The 27707-nt window shown below is 38.2% G+C and overlaps 1 protein-coding gene across 9 annotated transcripts in view; it reads right to left on the bottom strand.

The window, feature by feature from the left end:
• Positions 1-1079: 1079 nt before the first annotated feature.
• HAO2 (hydroxyacid oxidase 2) overlaps positions 1080-27707 on the bottom strand; it is an 84069-nt gene continuing 57441 nt past the window's right edge. For 3 of the 9 annotated variants that reach the window (XM_087888318.1, XM_087888317.1, XM_034411026.3), the window contains 8 exons: positions 27434-27504; positions 24117-24269; positions 19550-19701; positions 15109-15392; positions 12698-12913; positions 11869-12027; positions 9664-9733; positions 1080-1503 (listed from right to left, as the gene is read on the bottom strand). In XM_087888318.1, the coding sequence (XP_087744444.1) occupies positions 1448-1503; positions 9664-9733; positions 11869-12027; positions 12698-12913; positions 15109-15392; positions 19550-19701; positions 24117-24247 (1068 nt within the window). In that variant the 5' untranslated portion in view covers positions 24248-24269; positions 27434-27504 and the 3' untranslated portion in view covers positions 1080-1447. Of the gene's footprint in view, positions 1504-1893; positions 7336-9663; positions 9734-11868; positions 12028-12697; positions 12914-15108; positions 15393-19549; positions 19702-24116; positions 24270-27433; positions 27505-27707 lie in introns of those variants that run through there. The other 6 variants (XM_060690309.2, XM_060690307.2, XM_087888315.1 and 3 more) reach the window with 5 other exon arrangements.

Here is a 27707-nt window from a genome sequence, read left to right on the forward strand (position 1 = left end):
TTTATAGGTAAAAAGTCACGATGAGCAAATCCTAGCTACAGTTATAATTTATAAGGCTTATGCTCAGTACTTGGATTTTAAAAATATGCACATAATATGCTGATTTAATTTCTATTATTTGAATAATAATGAGTGATTGATTAGATTCTCTTTAGGCACATAGACTGTGGCTATTTAGAATATAGATAAGAATGAACTACTTGATGGGTTTTGAAAAAGACAAGCCCAATTTTAGATTATATAAACACAGTACTATATAGTATAGTTTATAAACAACAGGACTTGTTCTATTTTATTTTGGATTGATCAGACACCCCTTCAAATACAGTATGTTCACTTTTGATATCTGGTAATTGGTTCCCTTTAAGAATTCAGGAGAACAAGAGATTAGATTAGATTAGAGAAAGTTTCTATTGAGGAGCCCAGAGACCAAGCCCTGTGAAGAACAATGAACATTGCTAAGCATGCTACATTTTGAGAAGATTTTATTGAAAGGGAGATACCTATAAGAGTGCTCTCAAATATCTGAATAAGTGTCACATACTGTAGATGAAGCCTAGCTATTCTCTATCATTACAGATGGATTTGTGCAAAGCCAATCAAAAATGAGTTGTACTCCCTGGTAATTGTATGAAGCCATTATTGGGTTTTACCATCACACAGGTCTGACTTCCTGTTGCCATATTGATGTCACGGTAGTTAAACTGAGAACTTCTTCCCTCATCAGCAAATGTTTTTACAGTCTTGGGGGCGGGGGACACACAGGTAGTTTTCCCTTCTAACTGGAAGATGAATAGAGATTGGCTGATGCATTTCTGGGATCATCTATTGACCAGGAATGGTGAGTTCTGATTAATGGAGTGATTGATCCTCTGGGAGCACTTCAGAGTTGTAAAGACAGGTTCTAGTAAGGAAAAAGAAACCTAATGAAAAGAATATTTAATCTAGCAAATTGGTCGTTTCTCTTTTGTTGAACGTATTCAAACAGATGCTGGATAGAAACCTGCCAGGGATGTTTTAATTAAGATTTCATCACTGAACTGTACTTGGACTCCGTAGCCTAATATTGCCATTCTAAGTAAGTGATACCATGATTTCGTTTTATTGTATTATTCAAAGTAAAACACATAAATCATTGGATAGTATGGCATTTCACACACTTAATTCAGGGAGGAGAATGTAGTAAAATTGAAAGTTTTTATGGAATGTTTCCTAGCTGGGTATCATGAAGACAGGCATGCAAAAGAATGGGGCTCCCAGTTATTCACAGTTCAGTATCGGCCAGTCCCATTTATTTCAGGGGACTGCAAAAATTTCATCAGACAACCTTTTGACATGTGGTTGGTGGCCGAGGTCTCCCCCTTGCTTTTAATCATCCAGAGTTTTTCTTTTCTTTTCTTTAGCTACCATGCTACTACTGGTCTGGTGAGTGTCGCAGAAGAGTTCTTTACAATTTGGAATACTGAACAAGATGCCGGCCAATTTCTGAGACATTTTTACAGCCTAAGTGAAAAGAAAATATGCAAATGGTTAAAAGAATCTAGTATACCCAGAAAACAATTAAGGCTCATCAAGAAAAAAAATTAAAACAGATTCAAGTTTCTTGTTATGAGCTGATGAATAGAAGTACATTTAAACATGGAAATCTAATTTTGCATCCACCCCACTCCCTGACTTTCAAATAGAGTTAGTCCTCGATTTACAACACTTTACTTAGTGACCATTCAAAGTTACTGAAAAAAATGGCTTATTACCGTTTTTCACACTAATGACCATGTCAGGGCATTTATTAATCCCATGTTTGGCTCTGGGACTAATTACCCTGGTTTAGAGGAGGAGATGAATCAAGGCTTATCCTTGTTTGCAATATTCCAAAAAGAAACGCGAGGAAGGTTTCTAATAAAACTCATTTATTTGTTATAAAGAAAATAAAACACCTCACTAACTAAGAAAAGTTAATTGTTACATTTTTGAAAATAATTCTTGCCGGCTATATCAGCCGGACCTTGCTGGAAAGAGAACAAAGGAAAAAGTGTGTGAAGAGCAAGTGAAGGAATGTGGGTGGATACGGAAACACGTAGCTTACTGATAAGAAGTTGGCAAAGCTACGGAGAGTCTGACAGTCCAGAAATAATGAGCTCAGCTGGTAAATAAAATAACGCAGTGACATTCCCCTTCTTTGCCAGTTGAGCGAATATCAGTACATCATCAAATAAGGCACATCTTCTCACGCAGATACTCGTGTTGAGCTGCTGGAAGTGGTTTGTTGAGCATATCAGCAATTTGATCATGTGTAGATACATATTGCATTTTGACAAAACCTTTTTTCACTAAATGCTTTATGTTTTGGTAACGAATGTCAATGTGTCTGGACCTAGAACCTGTGAAATGAGATTCAGAAATATAAACCACCGATTCATTGTCTTCCATCACGGTGATCGGTTGGATCGGGTGTGTCCAGATATCTGTGACTAAAGCATCAAACCAAGTTAGGGAATTACATGCATCTGAAACACAAGCATATTCAGCTTCAGTAGATGAACAAGAAACAAAATTCTGTTTACGTACTTGCCAATAAACAGGACATCCATTTAAGAACATCATATAACCTGAAGTACTTTTACGTGATTTCTTATCACTTGCCCAATCAGAATCTGCATAACAACATAATTCTGCATAATCAGTATGTGTTGGTTCTAACAATAACTTCATGTGTTTAGTGTATTTTAGGTATCTCAATAATTTCTTAATACATGTCCAATGAAATTGTTTTGCCTTACCTACGTGTCGTGATAAGAGATTAACACTAAGTGCAATGTCGGGTCTGGTCCAACTACTAATGTACAATAGTGACCCAATGACTGAACGATAAAGTGTTTGATCCTCGAATTCAGGACTTTCTTCTTGTGTCAAGTTATGAAAATCTGTTTGCATGGGTGTCTTTGTTGTGTTAGCATCTTTCATGTTGCAATGATGCAAAATTTGTTCAATTTTATCTTCTTGTGAAAGACTAAACCCCTTCTGTGTTTTTTCAATCTGAACACCTAAATAAGTGCTAATATGACCTAATGATTTCAATGTGAAGTATCTCTGCAAAGCTTTGGCAAAAATTTCACTCATTTGCTTATTTGGACCAATATAAACAATATCATCAACATAAACAAGAACTATCTCATATGCATTGTTAGATCTTTTTGTGAACACGCACTCATCAGTTTCGGACTTAATAAAGCCCATTGAATTTAGTTTGTCAATAAGACATAAATACCACATTAAACCAGATTGTTTCAGACCATAAAGACTTTTGTTTAGAAACCAGGTATCCCCTTCTTGCTGTCGGAATCCTGGAGGACCTCTCACGTAGATCTCTTCATCTAGGTCTGCATGTAGATAAGCCGTGTCAACATCAAACTGTAAAACTTCTAAACCAAGGATAGTTGCTGTTGCTAAAGCAATTTTTACACTCTCAGTTCTGACTGTCGGTGAGTAGGTATTTGTGTAGTCCTCAGGATAATGTTGAGCGAAACCCTGAGCTACAAGTCTGGCCTTGTACAATGACTCACCATTTGGTTTCGTTTTGATTCTGTAGACCCATCGAGCGCCAATGACCTTTTTGTTTGCTGGAGGTTTTGCAGGTGTAAATACTTTAAGTTTCTTTAGACTGTCCATTTCAGCCTGCATTGCCTCATACCATTTGTCTTGCTCTGAATCAGGGAGCTGCTTGATTTGTGTGAAATTATCAGGTGGAAGTGTGACATTGCAAATCAAAGGCAAGGGTGCTTTTGTCAGTTGCCAAGAATATCGTTGTGGAGGGATTCCTTTTGTGGCCCTCTTAGAACGTCTCGGGACAACTGTCCAGTCTTCTTCTGCTTCGTCCTCATCCTCACTTTCGTCGCTAGCGTCAGCATCCGCGGCTTGCGAAGATGGAACATCGGGTTGAGAAGAACCAGTGGAATCTTGATCATCAATCTGCGTGGCATCAGCAGTATCATCTCTAGGAAAATAAACTCCAGGATCATTGGAATGAATCCTGGACCAGTCAATATCTTCTTCAAAATTAGCAGATTGGGAAATCACAATTACATGTTTAGAGTCAATAAATTTGCTCCATTTTGAGTTATCATCAATACCCATAAATCTCAGTCTCTTTGCTGCTGGACCTCCTTTTCTTCTTTGAGCTAAGGGAATGTTCACCATAGCGTATGAACCAAAAATATGGATGTTTTTAAGATCAGGCTTGTAGCCATACAACATGAAGAAAGGAGTCTGATTTGTTACACTGCTCCAAGTACGGTTGACAATGTAATTTGCATACTTGATAGCTTCACCCCAGTATATCATATCAAGGTTGGCGTCTTCTAGGAGACAACGCATCATGGTTTGCAGTACCTCTCCGTTGTGAGCCGGTGTGTCAGGGGGTGAAGTCTGATGAATAATTCCATTCTTACGCATCCAGTCCTGGAAACGCTGAGACATGAATTCGGCACCACGATCACTCTGGATTCTGGCGATGCGAACTTGGTGTTGGGTAGAAACAAGGGTTGCAAAGTCTTTAAAGATCTGAAAGGTCTCTGATTTTTCTTTCATAGGATATACATATCCATATCTAGAGTAATTATCAACAATTGTTAGAAAATATTTTCTACCACCAAATGATGGCGGGAATGGACCAACTATGTCAATGTGAACCAAATCAAAAATGCATGTTGACAGGCATGTAGCGCGTTTGGGAATGGCTGCTGCTTTGGATTTGGCCTTCTTGCATACAGCACAATCCAAAAACACCTTACACCCCTTTAGATCCAAATCTTTTGCAAACTCCTGCATCTTCCTAAGAACACGGAAACTGGCATGCCCCAATCTTCTATGCCATTTATGGATACACCTGGAATGCAAAGGTTTACCTGTTAGTGAATTCTCAACATTAACATTTTTATGCGGAACCTCAGGCTTGCTCTGAGCAACCTGTTTACCAATTCTATTTTTGTTGGCTTTAGGAGCCTTAGGAATAGCAACAGGATCTCTCACTGGAGCATCTCTATCTGGGCCTGTGCTCTCCCTTTTTGGAGTTTGCATACTTGCCTGTATTTGTGTTTTAGGCTTTGGCTTTAAGTAATAAACACCACCAATTAATATGGTTTCAGCAACAATATCTCCATCTTTAACTATGTAACTTGCTTTTTCAAGGTGGTGAACTTGGAACTTTAACATTCTAGACAAGTGACACTGACTAAGCAAATTACTGGTTGCTGTTGGTATGTAATAAACATCAGGAATGAATGCATCGAGCTCTTCAACATAAACAGTTCCTTTTCCTTTGACCTGACAAGGATGATTGGAGAAAGAATAAAGTTCACGTAGTTCAGGTTCAGGCTCGTGCATTTCTGTGAAAAGTTCCTTTCTGTAGGTGACATGCAATGCTGCACCACTGTCCAAAGTCCACAGGAGTCGTCTGTCATACTCTGGTTGAGGTTGTGGATCATTGGTTAAAGCCAACGTGGCGAGTGGAGTTTGTGGATCACGCCGGGGACCACGACGACCTTGTCTTCCGCCTCTGCCTCTGCCTCTGGAATCTGTTCCTCTGGGCTGGTATGTGACAGGAGCTGGAACTCGTTGGGGACAATCCCGGGTGGCATGTCCCACACGATCGCAGGTGTAGCATCTTGGCATCCTTGGAGCGTAGGTCCTTCCTCGGAAGGGGCGCCTAGCTGGAGCTCTTGATGCGGGTGGTCCTCTCAAATGTGGCGTGGCCAACATGAATGCCTCTTCTTCAATTAAAAGTCTACAGACATTGTCCACTGTGCGTTGAGCAATAGGGACTTGGTTAATTTTTGTAACAGCATCTTTCCATTCATAATTCAAAGAGTTAATAATGATGCTGATCTTTTGAATATCTTCAATGTTATGGCCTCTTTCTCTCAATTCTGTTCTCAGACCTTTCAGTTTGGTCAAATGTCCTCCAATTTGTTCACCAGGTTTCAATCTCGAACCGTGGAGTTCAGACATGAGTAAACATGAAGATTCAATTGAGATAGGCCTGTAGCAATTTTCCAATTCAGCCCAAATTTGTCGGGCTGTTGTATTTGCTGGAAAAGTGACCTGCCTTTCAGTATCCATGGACATCAATAATGTTGTGCGAGCCCTTATCTCTAAATCTCTTATTGCAAAGTCCCATGGTTGAGCAGGTGGGTTAAATACCATACAGTGCGTGCCTTCTCTAAGAAGCAATAGTGTAATCTCACTGACCCAGGCTTTGTAATTGTGTCCTGACATTTTTAGTTTTGACTCACCAGTTAATGGAGAGACAGAAAATGCCTGGTGAGGAGCCTGCACTTGGTATGCTGGCTGTGCTGGCAGGAATGCCTGTGGTATTTGCTGTGCCTGTTGTGGACCTAAAAATGGTCTTGGTTGTGCCATTGGAGGTGGGCCAAGAGGTGGCCCTATTTGCACTTGTGGCTGGGGCACATATGCAGGCATTTGTAGCTGCTGTGGCTGATGCACTGGAATCTGCTGTATTCCAGTTGCCATTTGTGCTTGAGCTGCAATATCGGCATGACCTGCTGGAGATGCAATCATTTGCCTTTGCTTCATTAAGTTTAATTGTGTTCCATCTAAAAAGACACCAACACCACCAGGGGGTGTTTGAGTTTGGGCCTGTGGAGACACTTGTGGCATTTCAGCTTCTTGTAGTAAATTACTTTTGCCAGCAGATGGCGCTGCACCTTTAGCTTCGGGCAGCTTTGCATACGGGGCATTGTATGCTTTTGAGTAGGAGTGGTTATGTAAGACATGTGTAACTTGATCAGGGAGACTTTCATGTGACGTATGCAGTGCCCTCTGTCTTAATTGGCCTGACACAGAATCCACCAGGGGGAGTGTCTTTGGCTCTGAGCAAGAAGACAATATGGCGCTTTTTGAAAAATTTAAGTTATCTCCCATATCTTGCTCAAGCATAGCTATAGCCATTTTTGCCTGGGATAGCTGCTGTTCATAGAGTTTTATACGGTCATGATAGGCTTTCATAGCCATCTCACGCTGGGTGAGCTCAGGGCTTTGAGAAGAGTAATGAATTGTTTCTCTCTCTGTGTGGGAGGAATTTTGCTCAGCAGTGTGCTTTGGCCTTGCATCGAGCGTTACAAATTCAGAAGGTTCTGGGAAGACTTTTTCAGAGCTTGGAAGACCAGAAGAAAATGTTACTGACCTCAGTCGTAAATCATCATCTTCAAAAACAGCTTCTGTCTTATCTGTCTCCATTTCTGTTCCCACGGCTTTTTCTTGTTCCAGGCGTGTGGCTGTAGTAAGGGGCTGAAAATCTGGAAACCTCCTTTCTGCCACCTTCTCAGCAAAATACATTTTGTATTTGTTTTACTTCTGTTTCGGCATCTCAGCAATATAATTAGCGTACCTCAGTAGCTAAAAACTAATTGCCTATGCGCTCTTATCAGAAGTAACAAAAACAAGGAAAAAGCCATAAATCAGACCATCCTCATGCTATCAGAATGTCAGGGCATTTATTAATCCCATGTTTGGCTCTGGGACTAATTACCCTGGTTTAGAGGAGGAGATGAATCGAGGCTTATCCTTGTTTGCAATATTCCAAAAAGAAACGCGAGGAAGGTTTCTAATAAAACTCATTTATTTGTTATAAAGAAAATAAAACACCTCACTAACTAAGAAAAGTTAATTGTTACATTTTTGAAAATAATTCTTGCCGGCTATATCAGCTGGACCTTGCTGGAAAGAGAACAAAGGAAAAAGTGTGTGAAGAGCAAGTGAAGGAATGTGGGTGGATACGGAAACACGTAGCTTACTGATAAGAAGTTGGCAAAGCTACGGAGAGTCTGACAGTCCAGAAATAATGAGCTCAGCTGGTAAATAAAATAACGCAGTGACAGACCATCCCTATGGTCACATGATCAAAACTGCTTGGCAACTGACTAATATTTATGACAGTTATAGCATCCTGGAGACATGTGATCACTTTTGTGACCCTCTGACAAGCAAAGTCAATGGGGAAGCCAAATTCATTTAACAACCGTGTTACTAATTTAACAATTGCAGTGTTTCACTTAACAACTGTGGCAAAAAAGGTTGTAAAATGGGGCAAAATTCACTTAATAAATATCTCACTTAGCAACAGAAATTTTAAGCTCAAATGTAGTCGTAAGTTGAGGAATATCTATACAATTACTTTTCAGTTGAAAAACACTTTCCTCTGCAAATTCACCTTATGAATTTTGAAATTGAATATATCAATTTTATATAGAACTTTGTCCCCTGACTATAATAACTACGGGATTTTGAAATCTTAATAATGTATCGTCTGCAAATAAATGTATTTTAGTTTTCTTCTGTACACCAATTCCTTCAATCAATGAATCTTCCATAATTGCATTTGCCAAAACCTCCATCAATAATGCAAATAAAACTGGGGATAAAGGGCAACCCTGTCTCTTTCCCCAGTTTAAGGTTTTTGTCTCTGTAAGACCATCATTTATAACTATTCTCGCTTTATTCTCTGAATATGGTTGATTTATCACTTTTCTAAATTTTTTGGAAATTGGGATATTCAAAGAAATGAGTGGTATAAAGAAATATGCAGTACGGCAACAAATAATAAATTAACAACAGAAATTAAATTTTAAGAAGGGACAATTAATGTAAACAATTATAATGAAGTAGAGGGGGGATTTTATAAAAACAAAGGGCAAAGGGAATAAGCCTAGTCAAGAATACATGTTGTTTTGGAGGGGATAAGGGCACAATTGGAATATATTGTATATCTTTTAGTTTTATAGAAGAAATATAAGAAAAAAATATATTAAAAAAAGGTCTTCGGGGGTATACACTGTAATATTTATATTTTGTATTTGTATTCCCCGCTTTTTATATTTATATTTATATGGATTATGTTTGTATTATTTATATTCAAAATAAAAAATAATAAAATACATTATATAGAACGGAGCTGCACAGGTTGCCAGTGGATTTCCAGGTGCAATTTAAGGTGCTGGTAACTACCGGTACTTATACCGGTATACAGGGCCGGATTTAGATGAAAAGAGGCCCTAGGCTATTCCACTTAAGAGGCCCTTTCACCTATAGTGAAAGTGTAATTTTAATTTTGCTAACAATTTGAATGTAGGCCACTCTTGATCTTGAGGCCCTAGGCTGAAGCCTAGTTAGCCTATAGGAAAATCCGGCCCTGCCGGTATAAGGCATAGGCTCCGTTATTTGAAGGCTTGCCTGATCAGTAAGATTGAACAAAGTTGATACCCTTCAAGTACCTTCAATCAAAAAATGCTGTTTATTGGGACCCAGGAAATGTGTCTTCTCAGTCATGAAACTGTCCTCTGGTACAAGACATCTCCCCTCCCACAGAGATCCAGCTTCCACCCTAACAAAGTTCCAGAAATTTAAAAACACAGCTGTTTTCCCAGGCCTTGGGATGGGTGTTTGTGTAGCCTTGTCAGTGTTTATATTATATATGGGAAACAACTGAAGAACTATTTCAGATTCTATCTTTTTTACCTGTTTTATACTGTAAGCTGCTCAGAATAGTTCTAGAGTCAAGTGGCCTTCCAAATCTAATCAACACATAGAGATATACCAATCAAAGAAATGAAAAAATAAAATACAACAGTAAATTAAAAATGTTTTTACCTGTGAGAGCCATTGACAGACAAAATTCATCTTTTAAAATCTTCAAAAGTTCTTGAAGTCCTTCTTTACCCTGTTTCAAAAATGAATGGCATTGTAAATGATGTGGCTAACCTAGCTTGAAGATGTAGAGAATCCTGCAGAATCCTGTTACTGAAAGCCTTTTCAAATAAAAGGCTCTCAGTAACAGCATTTTCTTTTGTTTCTAATCAGAATTGTCAGTGTTTAAAGCTATGTAAAACCTGTTGACCCTATCTGAGCAAGATGCTAGTGCCTTGACTGGGAGAAAAGGGATGTAGGCTAACTATATTCCATTTCCAGTTCTCAAAAAAATATTACTTGTCTCTTAGCCATTCCCAAGAGTATTTGGGAATCTTCACTTTCTCTAACAGCATTGTTGAGAGACCAAATAAATTGGCACAGTAGGGAAGTTTGAACTAGTTATTAGATATGTATGAATCTGCTTCAACCATTTCATTTACCATCCAGGTTTCTTGGTACTGTTTCGGGTTGCAACTTTTTTTCATGGATTAAAATAAATCCTTAAAATCTGTCTCTGGTTTCATTTACATATTTAACCTCCATTCAGACTTTTCATATGCTAGTTCCACCAAAATACATAGGTGCTCATATAAAAGCATTGAGAAGAAATTTTTAAAGGTGCAAATTGTTTCTATTGACTTTTTTAAAAAAATAATAAAGCTATCCGATTTTATGCACATTTTTCAAAACCATTTGCTGTTTCTCAGATGTGTGTCTTAACAATAAATTATCTGTGAATTTTTGAGACCAGAAAAGCATTAGTGAGCTACTTTCAGTATAATTGTTTCTGCTTAGTGGAGTAAATTTTAGAATCTTGCAAATTTGATCTAAGGATCATGGAATTATGTTCCTACTAATTATTATTATGTTACTACAGTATTTGCAACATAGCTCATAACCAGAAAAAAACTGAAACCAGTGTAGAAAACAGGGATCAATTCTGGATTAGGAGAATACAACTGTCAGGTGGGTCTAGAAAAAAGATAAGGTTTTATTTATTTGTTGGATACCAGAAAATGGGGACACTGGGAGGGGGAGAGCCAAAAAAATCAAGATGGCAATTCTAATTATACAAGCAAGATCCTCCCTCTTTTAAATGTGGAGAACATGTGTTCTGATCTTTTTTTTTTGTAGCTTTTTTATTGTCTCTTTTGAATGATGTATAAATGTGGCTCATCTCTGCCTACTGATGGCTGAAGCAATATACATACTTCACCCAGGTAAAAATAAGATTTAAATAGTCTTTGATCTTATGGAAAACACTTGGAATGTTTGAAAACTGCTGGTGTGCATTGTCTTGTTTCAATTTTTCCATGATCTACTTTGTTTCTTAGTTTTAACCTGGCGTATCAACATTATAAAATATCTCCATGTTTTAACTTGTTCATGTAAAAGGGGCCAAGGCTTTGATTGTAATCATCATGGCTACCAACTTGACTTTTTTGACCCTTTTGCAGATGTCTTCAAGGAGAACATAATTTTCTCCAGAATGATTTAATTAGAACTTTCATTTTAGTGCAGTTCTAGCAACCTTATAACATACCATCGCTTTCTTCTTTTCCATTTTTTTCTAAACTTCCATGCCTCCAGCTATCATAAAATTCAGTAAAGCATATTGTTGTGGCTATAATTAGCTTTGTCTTTATAGGAAAGGGTATAATGATCTATAAAAAGGCAGAGATGTGCTCAAGCACACGAGAGACCAAGACTAAATACTAGCAGAATTTTTTTTTATGCCTGACCAAGAACTTGTTTGTAAAAACTCAGCTTTTGCTTTCTGAATACCAGCTTTTCCTATGGTGAACAATCAACTTGATTTAAAACTCCCATTCTGCATAGAAATTTTTCTCCACTATCCTTGCTTGAATTATAACTTGTCATGCTAAGAGCCTCCTGCATCAGAGACCTGAAGTAAATCTAAAAATGTGTGTATATGGGTCTATGTGAATGTGAGCAGACGTAATGAAGCTTACTGAATAAATCAAGTTTGTACATTAAGCTTGATCGTTAGACAGGCATGCAGTATGAAATCAAATGGGAAGCATTATCTAGTGAGTGCAAATCTAAAGAAAATGGGGAAGCTGACTTCAGTTGTTCACATAAAGAGACAGCTATTTATCTTCAACTTTTTATCATAGCCACTCATATGCAGAGACTTATGTTCACCTTATAGGCCAAACCCCACATTGTGGGTCTGCCGATGAAGACACATTTTGCTCCAAGTGCCAATGCTTTCAATACATCATTCCCCGTTCGTATTCCACCATCCAAGTAAACTTCGATTTTGCCTTGCACTGCAGTAGTAACTTCACCCAGAGTAGCAATCTGCAAACATGATCAATCAAATTAAATTATTACAATTGCATGGGATGGGGTGAGTGTGAGTTCTTAACTAAAACAAATAGACCCTTTTTCAGTTAGTTCCCAGTAATACAGGTTCCAGGGCTGAAAAAATCCCAAATGATTGAAGACAAGAATATCTGAAGGACATAAACCTTCTGTGTAACCTGGTTGTCTATTCAAATTATTGGCCAAGAACCTCTTGCATATCTCAACAATCCCCGATATCCATTTGATTGGGAGGAGGAAATGGATCTTCAGGGGCTGTACTTAAGCTCAGGAATTCCTTTCCAAGAGAGACCCCAAATACATTAACATCCTATTAACAAGTTTTGCAAAAGCCGATTAAAACTTTTTACAAGAAGATTTCTTTTTATTTTTATCAATAGCTACTATAATGATTTACTGTCTATGATGCAGAGTAACAATTTTATTGCTGCTTTGCCATATGTTATACTATGATGTTTATTCTGTTTTTTATTTTGTGAAGCTTGGAGTTTGGGACTCTAGCAACTGGATGGATGGAGCTCACATTTTAAATGGTGTTATAGTTTTCTAACTTTAACTTTACTCAGGAAGGATCCTTACAATGAAAATGCAACATTGTTTGCTATAGACAGATTGCAAATAGGATAAATAATGGCTCATGACTTACAGTAGGAAGGACTCCATCTAGCTGTCTTCCTCCATGGTTGGATACGATAATCCCTTGAACCCCATGTCTCACAGCTAGCTCAGCATCTTCCTTTGTCAGAATCCCTTTGATGATGATTGGCAGCTGGGTCAGACTTTGTAGCCAGGTGATGTCATTCCAATTGATAGACGGGTCTATGGATCCAGGGGGCAGACCATATTCAGTCTGGTCTTCATCCTGAAGGAGAGAGGAAGACGGAAACTTCATTGTTCATTGTATGCATACGTCTGTTTAAGTAAATGCTAGCTTACAGGTCCGGCAATATTATTTTTTTTATTTGATTTATATAAATCAAATTATTATAATTTAACACTTCTCCAGTAATATGATTAGGTTTGTATATAATTTATTTTTCCTATCATTGATGTATTCGTTAATATCTGCTGTTCCAAAATAATTATCTTTTTATAAGGTGCTTCCAAGTGTCTTACATATGTCCCACGGAACGCTTGAATTCACCTAAGAACTCTCCAGCATGCTGTAATAGGTGCCTTCTGTTTTGCTGACAAGAAGATCAGGGTACCAGACTCTAAAGCTGACAAATTTCATGAATATCCTCCAAAATTTTCTGGTGCTTCAGGTCTCAACTTCTAATATATCAGTAGCCTTTTGACAATATTTTGCCATTCCTCATTTTGCTGTAAGGAAGCCTTGTAAGTTTGCAAGAGATTGTAAGGGTTGTGACAATGAAGGTTAAAATACCCTCTAGGAACACCAGCACCCCAATTAGCCTCAGGATGCCCAAGAACATGTCGCTTCAGTAGCTAACACAAGGAGAACCACAGAAAATGGGAGAAAATAGCAGAGTGAGCTTCCTTCCCTGGGGAGATAGAGATAGAGATCCAGGAAAAGGAAGGGCAGGATGTAATTTAGTGATGAGGAAATGCCAAATACCCTTTCATAGTTCAAGGGGATTTCTTTTTTTCCTGGTCATTGCTTAATACAGTCTGGTAGAGAGTGAACAATTACCCCAAGAATTCATTTACTGTAACCAGGAAAACTTCTTCTCGTTTGGGATTGCATTGCCTTTCCATGACCCTTTTCTCAAGTAGAGGAAGGTGGAAGTTGGAAATCTGTTTCTCTGCCCCCTCCCCATGGTTAGTCACTAAAGGTTTGGCATTTCCATCTTAAACAGCTGATGAAGGTTTTCCTCACCAGGACTTTCAAAACTTGCAGAGTTTAAGAGTCGCCTGACTTTCCATAAAAACGAACAGTCTTTTTTTCACGTTGACCATTTCGATAGTTTGAGCCAAAAAAAAAATCCCGCAACAAACCCCTTCCAGCAGATGCATATTTCTGACTATCAAGTACAAATATGCAAAGTATATTCTAAAAATCTGGATTTGGATTCATCCTCCCTCCCCAGCTAATCAATCATACTTGAGCTTATTTTGAGGAATGTCATAGATTTAATTTTGGATAGCTCAGGCTTTTATTACATATTATTGTATATATAATGGTCTTGGTCATTTTCTGTGTGAATAATTAAGACCTGTGGATCACAAAGAACTATATTGTCACAATGGCTCAACCATTGTGATGTAGTGTTCACACAATGTAGTGTGAATAAGTCCAGATAGGTGTTCTTTTTTAGCCTATAAGGCCCTTTTGGTGGCATTTCTGGTCTAAGGCCAAAATGACAAAGTAATGGTTGGGAAATGTTGAGTTTCAGAATTTCCACAGGAAAAATAAAAATGAAATGTCCTTCATAAAACCATATGTACTCATATTAGTAGTAAATATTACACATCGTTACTTAAATATCAAATATTAAGTGCTACTAATGAAATATCTTTATTAGAATATTTGCCTAAGAACAATACAATATAATGGATAATTTCCTTCCAGGGGTGAAAGGAAATTATTCATTCCTGCCAAATATAGGAATCCATTATTATAGCTTCCTCAACTGATGGTCATTCAACCATCTGTGGAGCAGTCAGACAAAATTGATCAATAATTAATATTGGTATTTTTAAAATAATTTTCAGAGAGAGAGATAATTTAGTCATCTGTTAACATTATAGGTTGTTAGTAATTCAGAAGATAATACCTCAGAAATGAATTCTGTAGATGTGAACTTGCTACGTTTAAACATCACATGAAGTTGTCCTTCCGGAAGCTCACGTACAGCTGTTTAGGGTGAGGTTTTCACGGTCACATCATTAATTCAGAAGATTCAGTCTTAGAAACAGTTTATGCCTCAGTAGTGGAAGCTGCATAGGTAGGCAATTCTAAACCCTAGTTTACAGACTGCACATTTCGGAAACTCAGCCAGGATTCTAAAATGTGCAAGCATGTTTGGATTCTAAGATCCACCATCCTTTCCTTCACATGCTTTTTTAAACCGATGGGTTTTAGGAGTTACCAACCTCAAAAGCTCCTTTAAAGTTCTTCACTTGAATGGATTTCAAGAACTGGTAATTGTTGCGAATATCATTCCGTCTCTTGCCAGCATAGGGAACGTCAACTGTGAGCACCAGGGCCTGGAATCCCAATGCATTAACCCGTTGTACCAGCTGCTCTGAGAACCTCCTGTTCCGATGGAGGTAGAGTTGGAACCACCGTAAACCAGTAGGTGCAGCAGCAACAATTTCTTCCACAGAGAAAGTGGAATAAGTGCTGGCTATGTAGCAGGTATTCATAGCTTCTGCCGCTTTAGAAAATACGGAAGGAAAAGGAAAAGGAAAAGGGGGAAAGGATCAAAACTGACTTTTATAATTAAGTCCCAGCCTAATCATCTAGTGCTTCCCATGCAGCCCATAAATCCCGATTTAAGTGTGGTGTCCCAGTTAAAGACTGTGGTGTGGGGAAGAGTCAATTGGTGCCACTGTAATTGAAGCTCTGTCCATTTTGTATGTACATCAACATTGTGTGACAGATACAAAGAGGCAGGACTAAAATTGCCTGTAGATGCTGCTGTTGTAAGAGGGACAGCCCCAGCCTCTCTGAAGAGTCCGATTCTTACTGCAATTTCTTGGTTATTCTAGAGATTTTGCATCAGAAGAACTGAATGCTTGGCATACACGTTGCTTTGAGAGATTTCAAAAATCTTTGGAATAGTTTATTAAACAATAAGGCTCTTCTTAATTTGCTGCTGTTTCCATCATCCACCTAATAAAGAGCCTTGGTGGCGCAGTGGACTAAAAACTGCTGTTAAAGTAGCACTTAGCTGCCAGCTGCCTGCAATTACTGCGAGTTCAATTCTCACCAGGCTCAAAGTTGACTCAGCCTTCCATCCTTTCGAGGTAGGTAAAATGAGGACCCGGTTTGTGGGGGCAATAAGCTGACTTTGTATAAAATAGAACACCGCTTAGGGTGGCCCCCCAAAAAGCCCTACTAAGCAGGTATATACAAAAGTATGAAGGCTATTGCTTAATGCTGAGTCTCTGGCAGCATATAAATCAAACTAATAAAATAAATAAATAAATAAATATTAGCAATATGACCTTATATTCCCTTGTTCCTTCTGAAGTCTACCTGTTAATTTGCAATTTGTCTTTCATATACTCTCTTCTGAAGGATTTTCAACAGCATCTACCTGGCATGTGGTGGATGTATTGTTAGAGTTATTATTCTATAGTTATAACATTCCTTTAAATCTCCCATTTTAGGAAATTCAACAATTTTAGATCTTACTTCTGCATGGAGCCATGCTGCTTCCCCCCCGCCCCCCCCAGTTTGTTCATAGGGGGCTGACTTGTTCTACAGTATATTGCTTCCATTCTAGACCCTTTAAGAACTCTATGGAGATTTCATTCACTCTTTATATTTGCTCACAGGTTTATAGTTCATCTGACTTGCTCCTCAAGCTCATCCTCAGATTCTTGTCTTGACTATGGTCTCATCTGAGTTGTTTTTCTTATACATGTTTTTCATTAATTCCTTCCTTCTTGTTTGTTTCTTATATCACTGAGATGGGAAGCTTCCCATGATTCTTCTAATTTTCTTAAATAGATCCTTTGTGCTTCCTATACTGTTGTTTTTTCAACTTATCTGTATTCTGAGTTCAGGTATACCGGTTTATCACTTCTTGGAAGTTTGTATTAATCTCTTTAGTTTTCCCCAAATCAGTGGCTTTTGCTAGTTCTATTTTTCCTATAACTTTATTTGAAAAGAATTTGTCCTTTAGGGAGGTTCTCAGTAATCCAGGTCATACCTTCAGAAAGGTACTTTTTCAAGGGGCAACTAGACTTTCTGGCTTTTCTTTGAAGATATTTCGCTTCTTATCCAAGAAGCTTCTTCAGCTCTGAAGTAGCAGTTGCCCCTTGAAAAAGTGTGTCCTTTGTTTCTTTCTGGCTCTTATTATATGTTTTCTAGCTTTCTCCTTTTTTATGATCATTTTAATTTCTCCCCACAATTCTTCAGGTACTCTGTCCACAAGGTTCCAGACTTTGAAACTGTTTTTAGCTTCATATTCTTCAGAAATGTATTCAAGGTTATATCTCATTAGTTTAATCCTCTTTACTGTAAGTCTCTTTCAGTCTGATACCTTTCTATGATTAATAGCCGATGGCCTGATTCACAATCAGCCCTTGGCAATGTTTGCCAGTCAGCAGAGAACTTTTCCATTTGCTGCTACATCAGATATAATATATTTTGTTATGGCATTGCCCACTTCAAGACATCTTCTTACATCGCTGTCATTTAGGTGACTGAAAGAAATGTATTAGCAGTGGACAGAACATTTTCTACATAGAAGTCTATCAGTCATTATCCTACATTGTTGCAAGTCCTGTCCATATTTTCCAAATTCTGAGTGCCTTAAAAGTCCAGCCCCATTTCCCTGACAGTAAGCAGCAGTGCAGTTAATACTGGCATGGAGCCAAATGAAATGCCTTAGCTGGACTTTTGACCAGGCAGTTACAGGCAAGGTTGGAGGAAGAAAGCAGTGGATGGAGGGAGGGAGGGAGGGAGGGAGGGATAGACATAGTTCATGTATATACCCACTCACATATTTACGTGTGCACTTGTATATAAAAGTAGTACGTCAGAATTCTGTGTTAGAGGAATGAATACAAAGCCAAAGTAGAAAGGCTCCAGATTGTATCCCCTTTGGGATACTTGCCACAACAATCTTCATGGCACAAGGGGAAAGCATAGCAAACACCTGCCTCCAAAAGTAAGTTAAGCAGGAGCAGCTCAATCCTTCAGATCTTTTTTTGTCCTCCTTTAGCTATCTATTTGGGGGTCAAATTGGTTGCTTAAGGAACCCTTGCCTCCTGGAGTGCCATATATTTTGCATGCAGCAGTTCAAGCCCTGCATGTGATTCCCTACTAAAAGAAACTGGGTGGACTCACAGTGCAGGTACTCTGTGGGAAACAAGTAGTGTGTTCTGTTGTCTCTCTCTATAAATTTACAATTACCATTTAGGTTTAGTAGATGATAGCAATAGCACTTAAACTTAAATACTGCTTCACAGTGCTTTACAGCCCTCTTTAAGTGGTTTACAGAGTCTGCATATTGTCCCCAACAATCTGGGTCCTCATTTTACCCACCTCGGAAGGATGGAAGACTGAGTCAACCTTGAGCCGGTGAGACCTGAACTGCCAAACTGCTGGCAGCAGAGGTAGCCTGCAGTACTGCATTCTAACCACTGCACCATCGCGGCTCTTTAGATGATAGATAGACAGACAGACAGACAGACAGACGGATGGGTGGATGGATAGATTTACAATGGATTGTTTTCTTTTGAACCCCCATACCCAGGGGTGAAATGCTCCCGGTTTGGATCGGCTCGGGCGAGTAGGTAGCTATGGTGATGGGCAATTCGGAGAACTGGTAGCAAAAATCCCTGCCTCTGCCCCCCATGCCCAGCTGAGCCCCGTGATCATCAGAGCCTTTTTTTCCTTTTAAATGGCTCTGACCAGCCAAGCTCTGACATCCCAACTGAGTTGCCTGCTAATCAGGCAACTCAGCTTGGATCGCCAGAGCCATGTAAAAGAAAAAAAGTTTCTTTTTTTCTCTCCCCCCCTCCCAGCCTCCAGCTTGCTTACCTTAGCTGCTGATCACATGACGATCGCAATCCATGCATCAGCAAGCAACTGAATCTCCCTGCCTGCAATCAAGCTCATCGGTGAGCAGCTCTTTCTGCCTGCCTGCCTTCCTGCCTAGACTTGTGGACTTCAACTCCCAGCAAAGCTGGCTGAGGAATTCTGGGAGTTGAAGTCCACAAGTCTTAAAAGTTGCCAAGGTTGGAGACCCCTGTTCTATTGGGTAAGTTTTTTTCCCCTTTGGGAACTTTAAAAAAAAACAGTTAATTGGGGTTTTTTTTAGTTGTTCTTTTTTTAGACCTAGCCATTTAAAGTTTTAAATTTAGCTGCTTTTATATAAAAATAAAAATAAAATAAAATAAAATAATATTTGTGCAGCTTTCTGAGATTTAGTGTGTTTCTGTAGTGTTTCACTCTAACTACACAAACACACAAAATCTCACAAAGCTGTATGTGGAATTTTGTGTGTGTAAAGTGTGAAAGTTGTTTTTTTGGGCTTTTTGTGGCTGTGTGAGGTTCCTGCTTGTTGTGGGGCCATTTTGAGTCTAGCACAGCTGCTTTTACATTGTGGGTGAGCCAGTTGTGTTGTGTTGTGTTTTCTGAGTTAAAAAAGGGCAAAGAAGTGACATTGACTTGGCCACACCCACCCAGTCACCTTGCCACCAAGCCCCGCCCACTAATTAAGCCACGCCCACAGAACCGGTAACAAAAAAATTTAGATTTCACCCCTGCCCATACCATAATCCCATAGACCAGGAACTATTTCAGCAAAATTATTTTTGGCCAATAAAGTTGCTAGGGAAAAAGATTCTTGCATACCTCGAGCTGTGCTCTGTTCTCCATCAGGACAGGCCAAACCGTGGAAGCCAGTGGGAGCAATCCCCACTGGGAAGTCAATTTCAGAGCCAAGAATCGTGGTCCTTGGATCTATTGTCGACATATCCCGCAGCACACGTGGCCGCAGATAGATTCTGTGGGATGAAGAGAGAGCAGAAGCAGCAGGGCTGATAGGAGTAAAATTACTGAAGAAAGTCCAGAAAAATGAACTCTCCCTATCTGTCTGCTTATCCATTTAATTTTCTATCCATTGTGCAATCTACCATAATAACCTCAAGCAATGTCCTAGATTTTGTCATGTATCCTGAATTCTGCAATGGCTGAGAGCAACCAAATGAGTGCTGCAAAAGTGGTATGCGTGTCATTGCTGCCATCTAGTTGTCCAGATGTTTTCAGTGCAGATCTGATAGTCCTGCAGTGGCACTGATCTTGCTCAGTTTATAAGGCCTATGAAGAAGATACAAATGCCTATGCAGCCTTGTGAAGGAGAGTGTTTTTGGTGTCACTAGTCTTGAACTTCTTGTGACTGAATGGAGAAGTCCCTGCTGTTTTCTTGGGAACCTTTTCAGAAGTGGCTTGCCAGTGCCTTCTTCCTATGCTTGAGAGACTTGCCAAAAGTCATATATCTGGCTTCCTGCCTAAGGGAAAATTGGAATGGGGTTTTCCCACTCCTGGGTCAGCACTTTAACCACTGCACCGAATGGCTTTTGAAGGAGAGATGCCATAGTCTATAGACACAAGTTACCCTTGCATTTACCCAGCTATATCCTTCAGTTAACTCTTTCAGTGACAGACAATGAAGAGTAATCTTGTTGAACACTGAGAAGACACTAGATCAGAGAAGAGAGAAACCAGCCATCTTTCTTACTTGGATATAAAAGTTGCAGTCAGTCAGTCCTTTTATTATGTAAGCTTAGTTTTCCCATCCTAGTGCCCACAGAAATGTAGGGATTATGCTGGCTAAGAAACAGAGATTTGTAAGTATGCTATAAATAATCTAAATGCATGCCATGCCTCCACTGGGCAAATGCTATGAGAGTCCTACTATTTTGAAAGGCTGGGTGTTTCATGTAGTGAAAATGGGACCAGGAACTATTTCAGCAACTCTGGGGTAACCAGAAACTCAGGTTTAACCATCCAGGAGTGATTGCTGGTGCTCACAGTAGTGATCTGCTGATTGTAGCAAGCCAGGCTGTGTCACACACTTCTGTGAGAAGTGGCCAGAACACTAATCAAAACTAGGGTGTCATCAGGGGCTTCCGTTTGACGTCGCAGCGAGATTGGACACAAGAAGTGGGTCTCTGTGCTTCTGTGCTGAGTTTTCCCCATTGGTAGGCTCCAAAAGGAGCCAAAACCACCTGGTAGGGGCAGTGAAGCAAAGAGGGGTGCCCTGTGAGATCATGGAGAGTCGCAACTCTCCTGTCTAACCCAGGGTTCTTTTTCCCTCTCAGCCACGGCAAGAAGAAGAGCAGCCAAAAGATGGCTGCCATGAAGCTGGGACAACTGAGGAACAACTAAGACTGGTGCTGGAGCGAAGTAGGTGAACAGTGACTAGAACTGGGGGAGAGGATTCCTTTTTACCTAACCCCAAGGAATAATTTAGAACTATCTACTCAGAATTGCTTGTTAAAGCAGCGATTAAGCATTCTGAGAAAAATACCAGACCGGAAGAAAAAGATCTAAAGAGAGAAAAACAATAATTTTCTAAAAATACAGAAAATTGGACTCTTAAACTGGGAAGATGTGGCAATGGGAAGGCATTTTAAAATGCTGGAATTATTTACTTTTAAAACTTATCCTGCTTCTATAATTGAATTACAATTAAAATTACGCTCAAAATAACTAAAATTAAACTGATTAGTGGCAACACTGAAATTTAAGTTGGGAGTGCTGACAAAAGGAAAATATACAAATATACTGGGAATACTTACATGAAGAATTATGAAAATATTTGCTGGGTTATATTTAACTACCCTACGACTACTGGAGACTCAAATATGAGAACAAGGAAGTTATTTAATTAAAGTGACACCTCAATGTTATACTAGAGGATTGAATCTGTAAAGGGGACATAAAGAGGCTTTTGATAACTTCTGGAAATATTTAAACAGTACTGACTGATTTCCTATGGGATACAAAGAACTGTGATTAGTGTACTTTTTGAAGGGCAATTTTAGGTCTGAATAAATGGTTCTTGGACTACTGGACAAAAGATTTTTAAAAACAAAATAAGATGCTTCATAAGGAAGAAATGAGTGGAACTTTGAAGGAAATGGCATTGATTTTCTAAAGCACAAAGGACATCGTGGAGAAAGGATTTAAGGAGATTATGGAAAAAATGGAAAATACTGTACAAGGGATGATGGGTAAAGATCTAGATGCTCAGAAAAAGGAGGAACTAACAGAAGGAATGGAGGAAAAGATAAAACCAAAGAACCAGCGAACAAAAGAAAAAGACAAGGAGGAGATAGTAATAAAAATAACAGTGATTGATGAATTAAACCAGGGGGAAAATATTTTAAGAGAGTTGAAAAGAGAATTGGAGATACAGGAAGATACTTTTGAACAGGAGATAGAGGTTTGGGCAGATACTTTGGAAGCTAGGCAGTGGAAGTGGGTAGAGATGGGAGAAATACTTGATTGAATAGCCAAGAAATAGATGCAGACAGAGATAAAGATCCAAGAGAGGAATATGGGAGGCAAGTCAAAAAAAAGCAAAGCTGTCACTGCATTATTTTATTTACCAGCTGAGCTTCATATTTCTGGACTATCAGACTTTCCGTACCTTGCCAAGAATTGTTATCAAAAGCTACTACGCATGTCCATCCACCCACATTCCTTCACACACTTCTTTCCTTTGTTCTCATGCCACAAGTGCCGGTTGCTGGAAAGCAGCTGGCCCGAACTATTTCAAAATGTAGCAATTATCTTTCTTAGTTAGTGAGGTGTTTTATTTTCTTTATAACAATAAATGAGTTTTATTAGAAAATATTTCTTCGGGTTTTCTTTTCAGAATATTGCAACTTGGAGAAAGCCACGACCCATCCTCTAATTAATTAATCAGGGTGATTGTCCCAGAGCCAATGATGGGATTAATCGATGCCCTGACAATAGCAACTAAAGCAGTGGTGGATTTCACTTACCTTTGCTACTGGTTTGCTTGCGCATGTGCACTTGCTTTGCTTGTGTGTGCTTGCTTCACTCATGGGCACACCACTTCTGCGCATACACACCACTTCTGTGCATGCACAGAGACTTCTGCACATGCACAGAATGTATTTGATGATGTCCGGGTGGGTGGGTGGAGCCTTCCGCCACCTATGCCCGAACCGGGGCAAACCAGTAGCAACCCACCACTGAACTAAAGTACTGAAGCAGCAAGAGATGAATAGAAAGGAAAGGGTTTCTCTTTTTTTTAATGTTTTAATTTGCTTTTCTTTTTCTCTTTCTTTCCCTTCTTTTTTAGAATGGTGACATGATTAGAAGTTAGGTGGAAATAAGAGAAGGGGGAAACATTTGTATATACATACCTTTATATAATGGAATAAAAGTAACAATAAAATGGGAAAACTAGAGATTGAATGATGGCATTATTAAGTACATTTTAATAATATTGTGATTGGCATTGGAATAATATATTGAAACATTGAGCAATTAAATAATGAAAGAACATACTTTAATATAAACATGTGTATTACTATCAGAGTTATATAGATTTGATTATTCTAAAGAATATGATTGGAATAATTTTGTATGTCTAAATAATATTGGAATTGGTATTAGAATTGTATATTGAAACATCGAATAATGAAATAATGAATGATTGTATCTCAATACAAATAGATTTAAAGAGTGAAATATGGGAGGTAAGTTAAAAATGAACAGGATTCAAAGCACCTAAGTGGGCGAGAGATGTTGGATAGAAAGAAAACGTCTTTTAATAAAATGGTAACATGATTAAAAGTTGGAACAGAGGTAGAAATAAGAGAAAGGGGGAATATTAATGTATACATTTTTACATAATAAAATAAAAGTAATAACAAGAGGGAAGCTTAGAAATTGAATGGCGGTATTATTATGTATGATCAAATAATATGGTGAGTGGCATTAGAGCAATATATTAAAACATGGAATAATTAAATAATGATAACTACAACAATACAAATGTGTATTATTATTAGAAATGTATAAGTTGGTTGAATGTAATAACTATGATTAATTTTACTAGTTTTATTTGTATTAGAATGTATGACACCCAGGTGCCACACTATTCACACATTGATATGTATACATAAAATAAAATGAAAAACTTGAAACAAAAAAAACTCCTAGGCTGTTATCAGCTGTTAGCATATTCACAGCCAATTTCTTTTCTCAAATCAAATTTCTAGTCTAGTGAATACCAGATCATTCATATCTATCTGAGTTTGCATCAGAGAGTGAATGAGGAGAATAAAATTCAGTTGGCTTGGTGCTACATCTCAAAGTGGATACATCTGACTCAGTTATGAGTAGCTATCTTCTTTCAGAGACTTACTTTATATCCTACCTTTTATATGCCATGAGATTGTCATCCCGCGTATAACATTCATCAGCACCTGCTGCAAAATAATCCCAGATAGGCTTGGGAAGATGCTTTTTAGCATATGCTTCAAAATCTGACAAACAGACAAGAGTCATTTCAAAACAAAGTGAGACGAACCTGGTAGGAAGAGAGAGACTGAATTAATATAACAGGTATAGAATTCCAGATGAAAATCCTAAAATAAAGTTGAAAAAGAAATAGTGGTATAAGCAAGAACCTACCATCTAATGAACAAGATCTCACAAAAGCATCTGGAGTTCATTTAGGTCAGGGCTGTCAAAACTCGCGGCCCGCGGACCAGATGCGTCACATGCTGGCCCCGGCCCTGCCCAGTTTAGCGAAGGAGGAAAAGTCCTGATATGTCATGTGATGCCGCCATGACTCCACGAATCTGAGACCCCTGATTTGGGTGATCTCAGAAATATAAGCCAAGCAAAATGTGTTATAATTCCAAGTAATTCTTTTATTATATATGGTATTTATACTCATCTTCACCCAAAAAATGTGAAATCCACTTCCCTGCCTAGTCTATAGACCTGGTTTTCTTGCCATCATCTATACAAGCAATAGCCATGTCCAACCTAATCACCACCAAGATAAACCTATTTTATTGAGCATGACGATAGAATTCACCACTGTTAACTTTTTTTGTTGTTGCTTTTTTTCCCTTAAAGAAAGGAAACTGTTAAGAACTTTTTCATTTTTGACAGAATCTGATGACTTGTGTAGGCATAGCTGCTTATTCTGTGGAAATAAAGCTAGCCAAAGATTGGAGAAACTATATATATAGATGACCTTGTGTGGGAAGACTTTTTTGGACGGGAGAGAAATGATTCATTCCTTTCCCTATCTGTGGCAGGCAGTTTCAATTAAAATGACAGAAATTGCCATAATGTCCTTTGGTAAGAAATGGCCTATAAGGAAAGGACAGGTATACATATTACTCTGCATTATTGTATTGTTGAAGCTGATTTGTGGGTCAGAAATAAGTGCCAAAGTGTTCAGTTTTCCCAAATTCTCCATGCATAGTCACCTGAATTGCAACCTGTGAAATGCTCAATATATTCTAGAATAGGAAGGGATATAATAACTTCAACAAGTATATTTTTGAAAGAAAACCATTATAGAATGCCAATTACATTCTATGCAGAACAACATTTCATTGGTCTCCAAGAATGCCTGCACTGATGAATATCAGAAAGTGGGTTGGAGCGGAGGACTTCTAATGAGGTGAGCTGTTGCCCACATCTGTCTCCATTGCTCACGGACTGCAGGGCATTCTAATGAAAAAGGCAGCTGTATCGGCCTTCTAACTGTGGCACTGCTACCACTAAACCAAACAGTAATGTAGTTTGTTAAAACTCTCAATCGTGCCTCTGTATAATGTGGCCAGGACAGAAGGAGAAAGATATGCTCTTCTAATCTGACGCAGGAAATGCAAACGCTGGTTTGCACACTTCAAAAACTTTGAAACTAATTAGAAATATTCCTCCTCTGGGAAAAATCTCTCTATTTTACATTTCAATGCTAAATAAGATTTTGAAGGTCAATTGCTAAAGTGCATGATGGCTACTTTGAAAGAAACATTTGATTTGTGAGCTGATGAAGTCCTTGAGTTTTTAATTCTTTCCTGGAATTAAAAGTTGATGCTGAAGATAAACAATCTTTCTTGAACACAACTGAAATGGACTTTAAGATGGATTTTAAAAATTACAATTGATAAAAAAGAGATGGCATTACTAAATGTACAAATGGCATTGAATGATAATTTAAAAATCAAAAGGGACATAGAAATAATATATCTATAGAGTGATGTGGACTATCCTTTTAAACTGAAATATTTACTGATGTTATTTCATGGAAATTACAAATGGATTTGGATAAAGATGATAAGAACTTCAAGAAAAGAAACGAGATTGGAAGGAAACAGGAGTTAAAATTTTATCTATGGAACTAAGGGATGGTTGGGAGGAGAAGGAAAAAAATAACATTGATCTATTTGACTGTGGTTAAATAATAAATAATAATAATATCATTGGTGATATTGATGAAGATTCTCAGTCATCCAGATAGAATTGTCTGGAAGCTGCTTGGATGGGCAGTGAAGTCTCAAATCAACAAGAAAATAAGTCCAGTTGCCATGACTGAACTTCCATCAGATATCTTTAGTTATGTTTAATGGTTACCTGGATTTGATAGTTTTCTTTCTTTCTTTCTTTCTTTCTTTCTTTCTTTCTTTCTTTCTTTCTTTCTTTCTTTCTTTCTTCCTTCCTCCCTCCCTCCCTCCCTCCCTCCCTCCCTCCCTCCCTCCCTCCCTTCCTTCCTTATGTTTGATGATGCTATGGATTAGTTTGTAATATCTACTTCATTATTTTTGGATATCTAAATAACAAGTTATTATTTCTGGTATGAGAGCATTGAGGAGGATTTAGATTAAATGAAAAGGAGGATCATATACTTATATTGTTAAGTATTTTTGTTAATTAATGAGAGTTGAAGATATAGAGATTAGTTTGTAGAAAATTGGGTGAGGTATGGAATGAAGAGGCATCTGGTTGTATTTCAAGATTTACTTAAATTAATTAATTGTAATTAAATTAATTGGGATTTAATTAAATAGTTAATTTAAGGTTTATTAAGAGTTTCAAGATATTTTGAAGTCTAGGAATTAATTTCAACAAACGTAAAGAGAGCTTGGGAAGGATTCCATTGATGAAAATCTAAAAGGGAAAACAACTCAACAAGCTTGGGAAACTCCAAAAAAATAAGATTATAAAAGCCCAGTCCAGTACAAAACCACTGAAAAAGAAAAATAAGAAATCCAAGAAGAAACTAGCATCTTTGCACAAAGTATTAAAGAATGGAAAGTGGGACACATAACTAAGGCAGAATATCAACACATAGTCCGAATCTGCAAAGACGTCAGGAAAGAATGAACTAAGATTTGCAACAAATGTCAAAAATAATAATACGTTTCTTTTAAAATATAAAACATAATAAAAAAGCAAAGAAACAATTGGTCCGCTAATAGGAGATGATGACAAGGAAGTGATGGGCAATAGAGAGAAAGCAGAGCTGCTTAATTCATGAATATGCTTATGAATAGACAGGAAGATGGAAGCCTAGAAACCACAGTATATCGCAAGGCTACCAACACTCCATGCATTCTGAGCTTCAACATTAACCATTCACTGTCACATGAAAAGAGTAGTGTCAAAACATTATATGTCAGGGTGAGAACACACTGTAGTACCCAACAAACAAAGAGAGAGAGTACCTACCTGAACAATTTAGGCAGAATAGGTAATCACAAGAGTTTATCACAAGATGCAATATCACAAGGTGCAATATCCTGCGGAGAGAAAGGAAGAATGAAGGTACAAGACCAATTATGTGGCACACCCTGCCATCCATCAAATATATTTCAGAACCAAGTAGAATGCAACTTCCGAGATCTACCAATGGGCATTGCCCACTGCCCAGAGGCTACCATACAAGGACAAATCATGCACTACAAAGATTGTTTGCAGGTGGGAGAAACTTCAAATACAAGTT

Source organism: Pantherophis guttatus, chromosome 2, assembly GCF_059756535.1.
Source record: "Pantherophis guttatus breed Tessera chromosome 2, ASM5975653v1, whole genome shotgun sequence".
In the NCBI taxonomy this organism is placed as follows: domain Eukaryota; kingdom Metazoa; phylum Chordata; class Lepidosauria; order Squamata; family Colubridae; genus Pantherophis; species Pantherophis guttatus.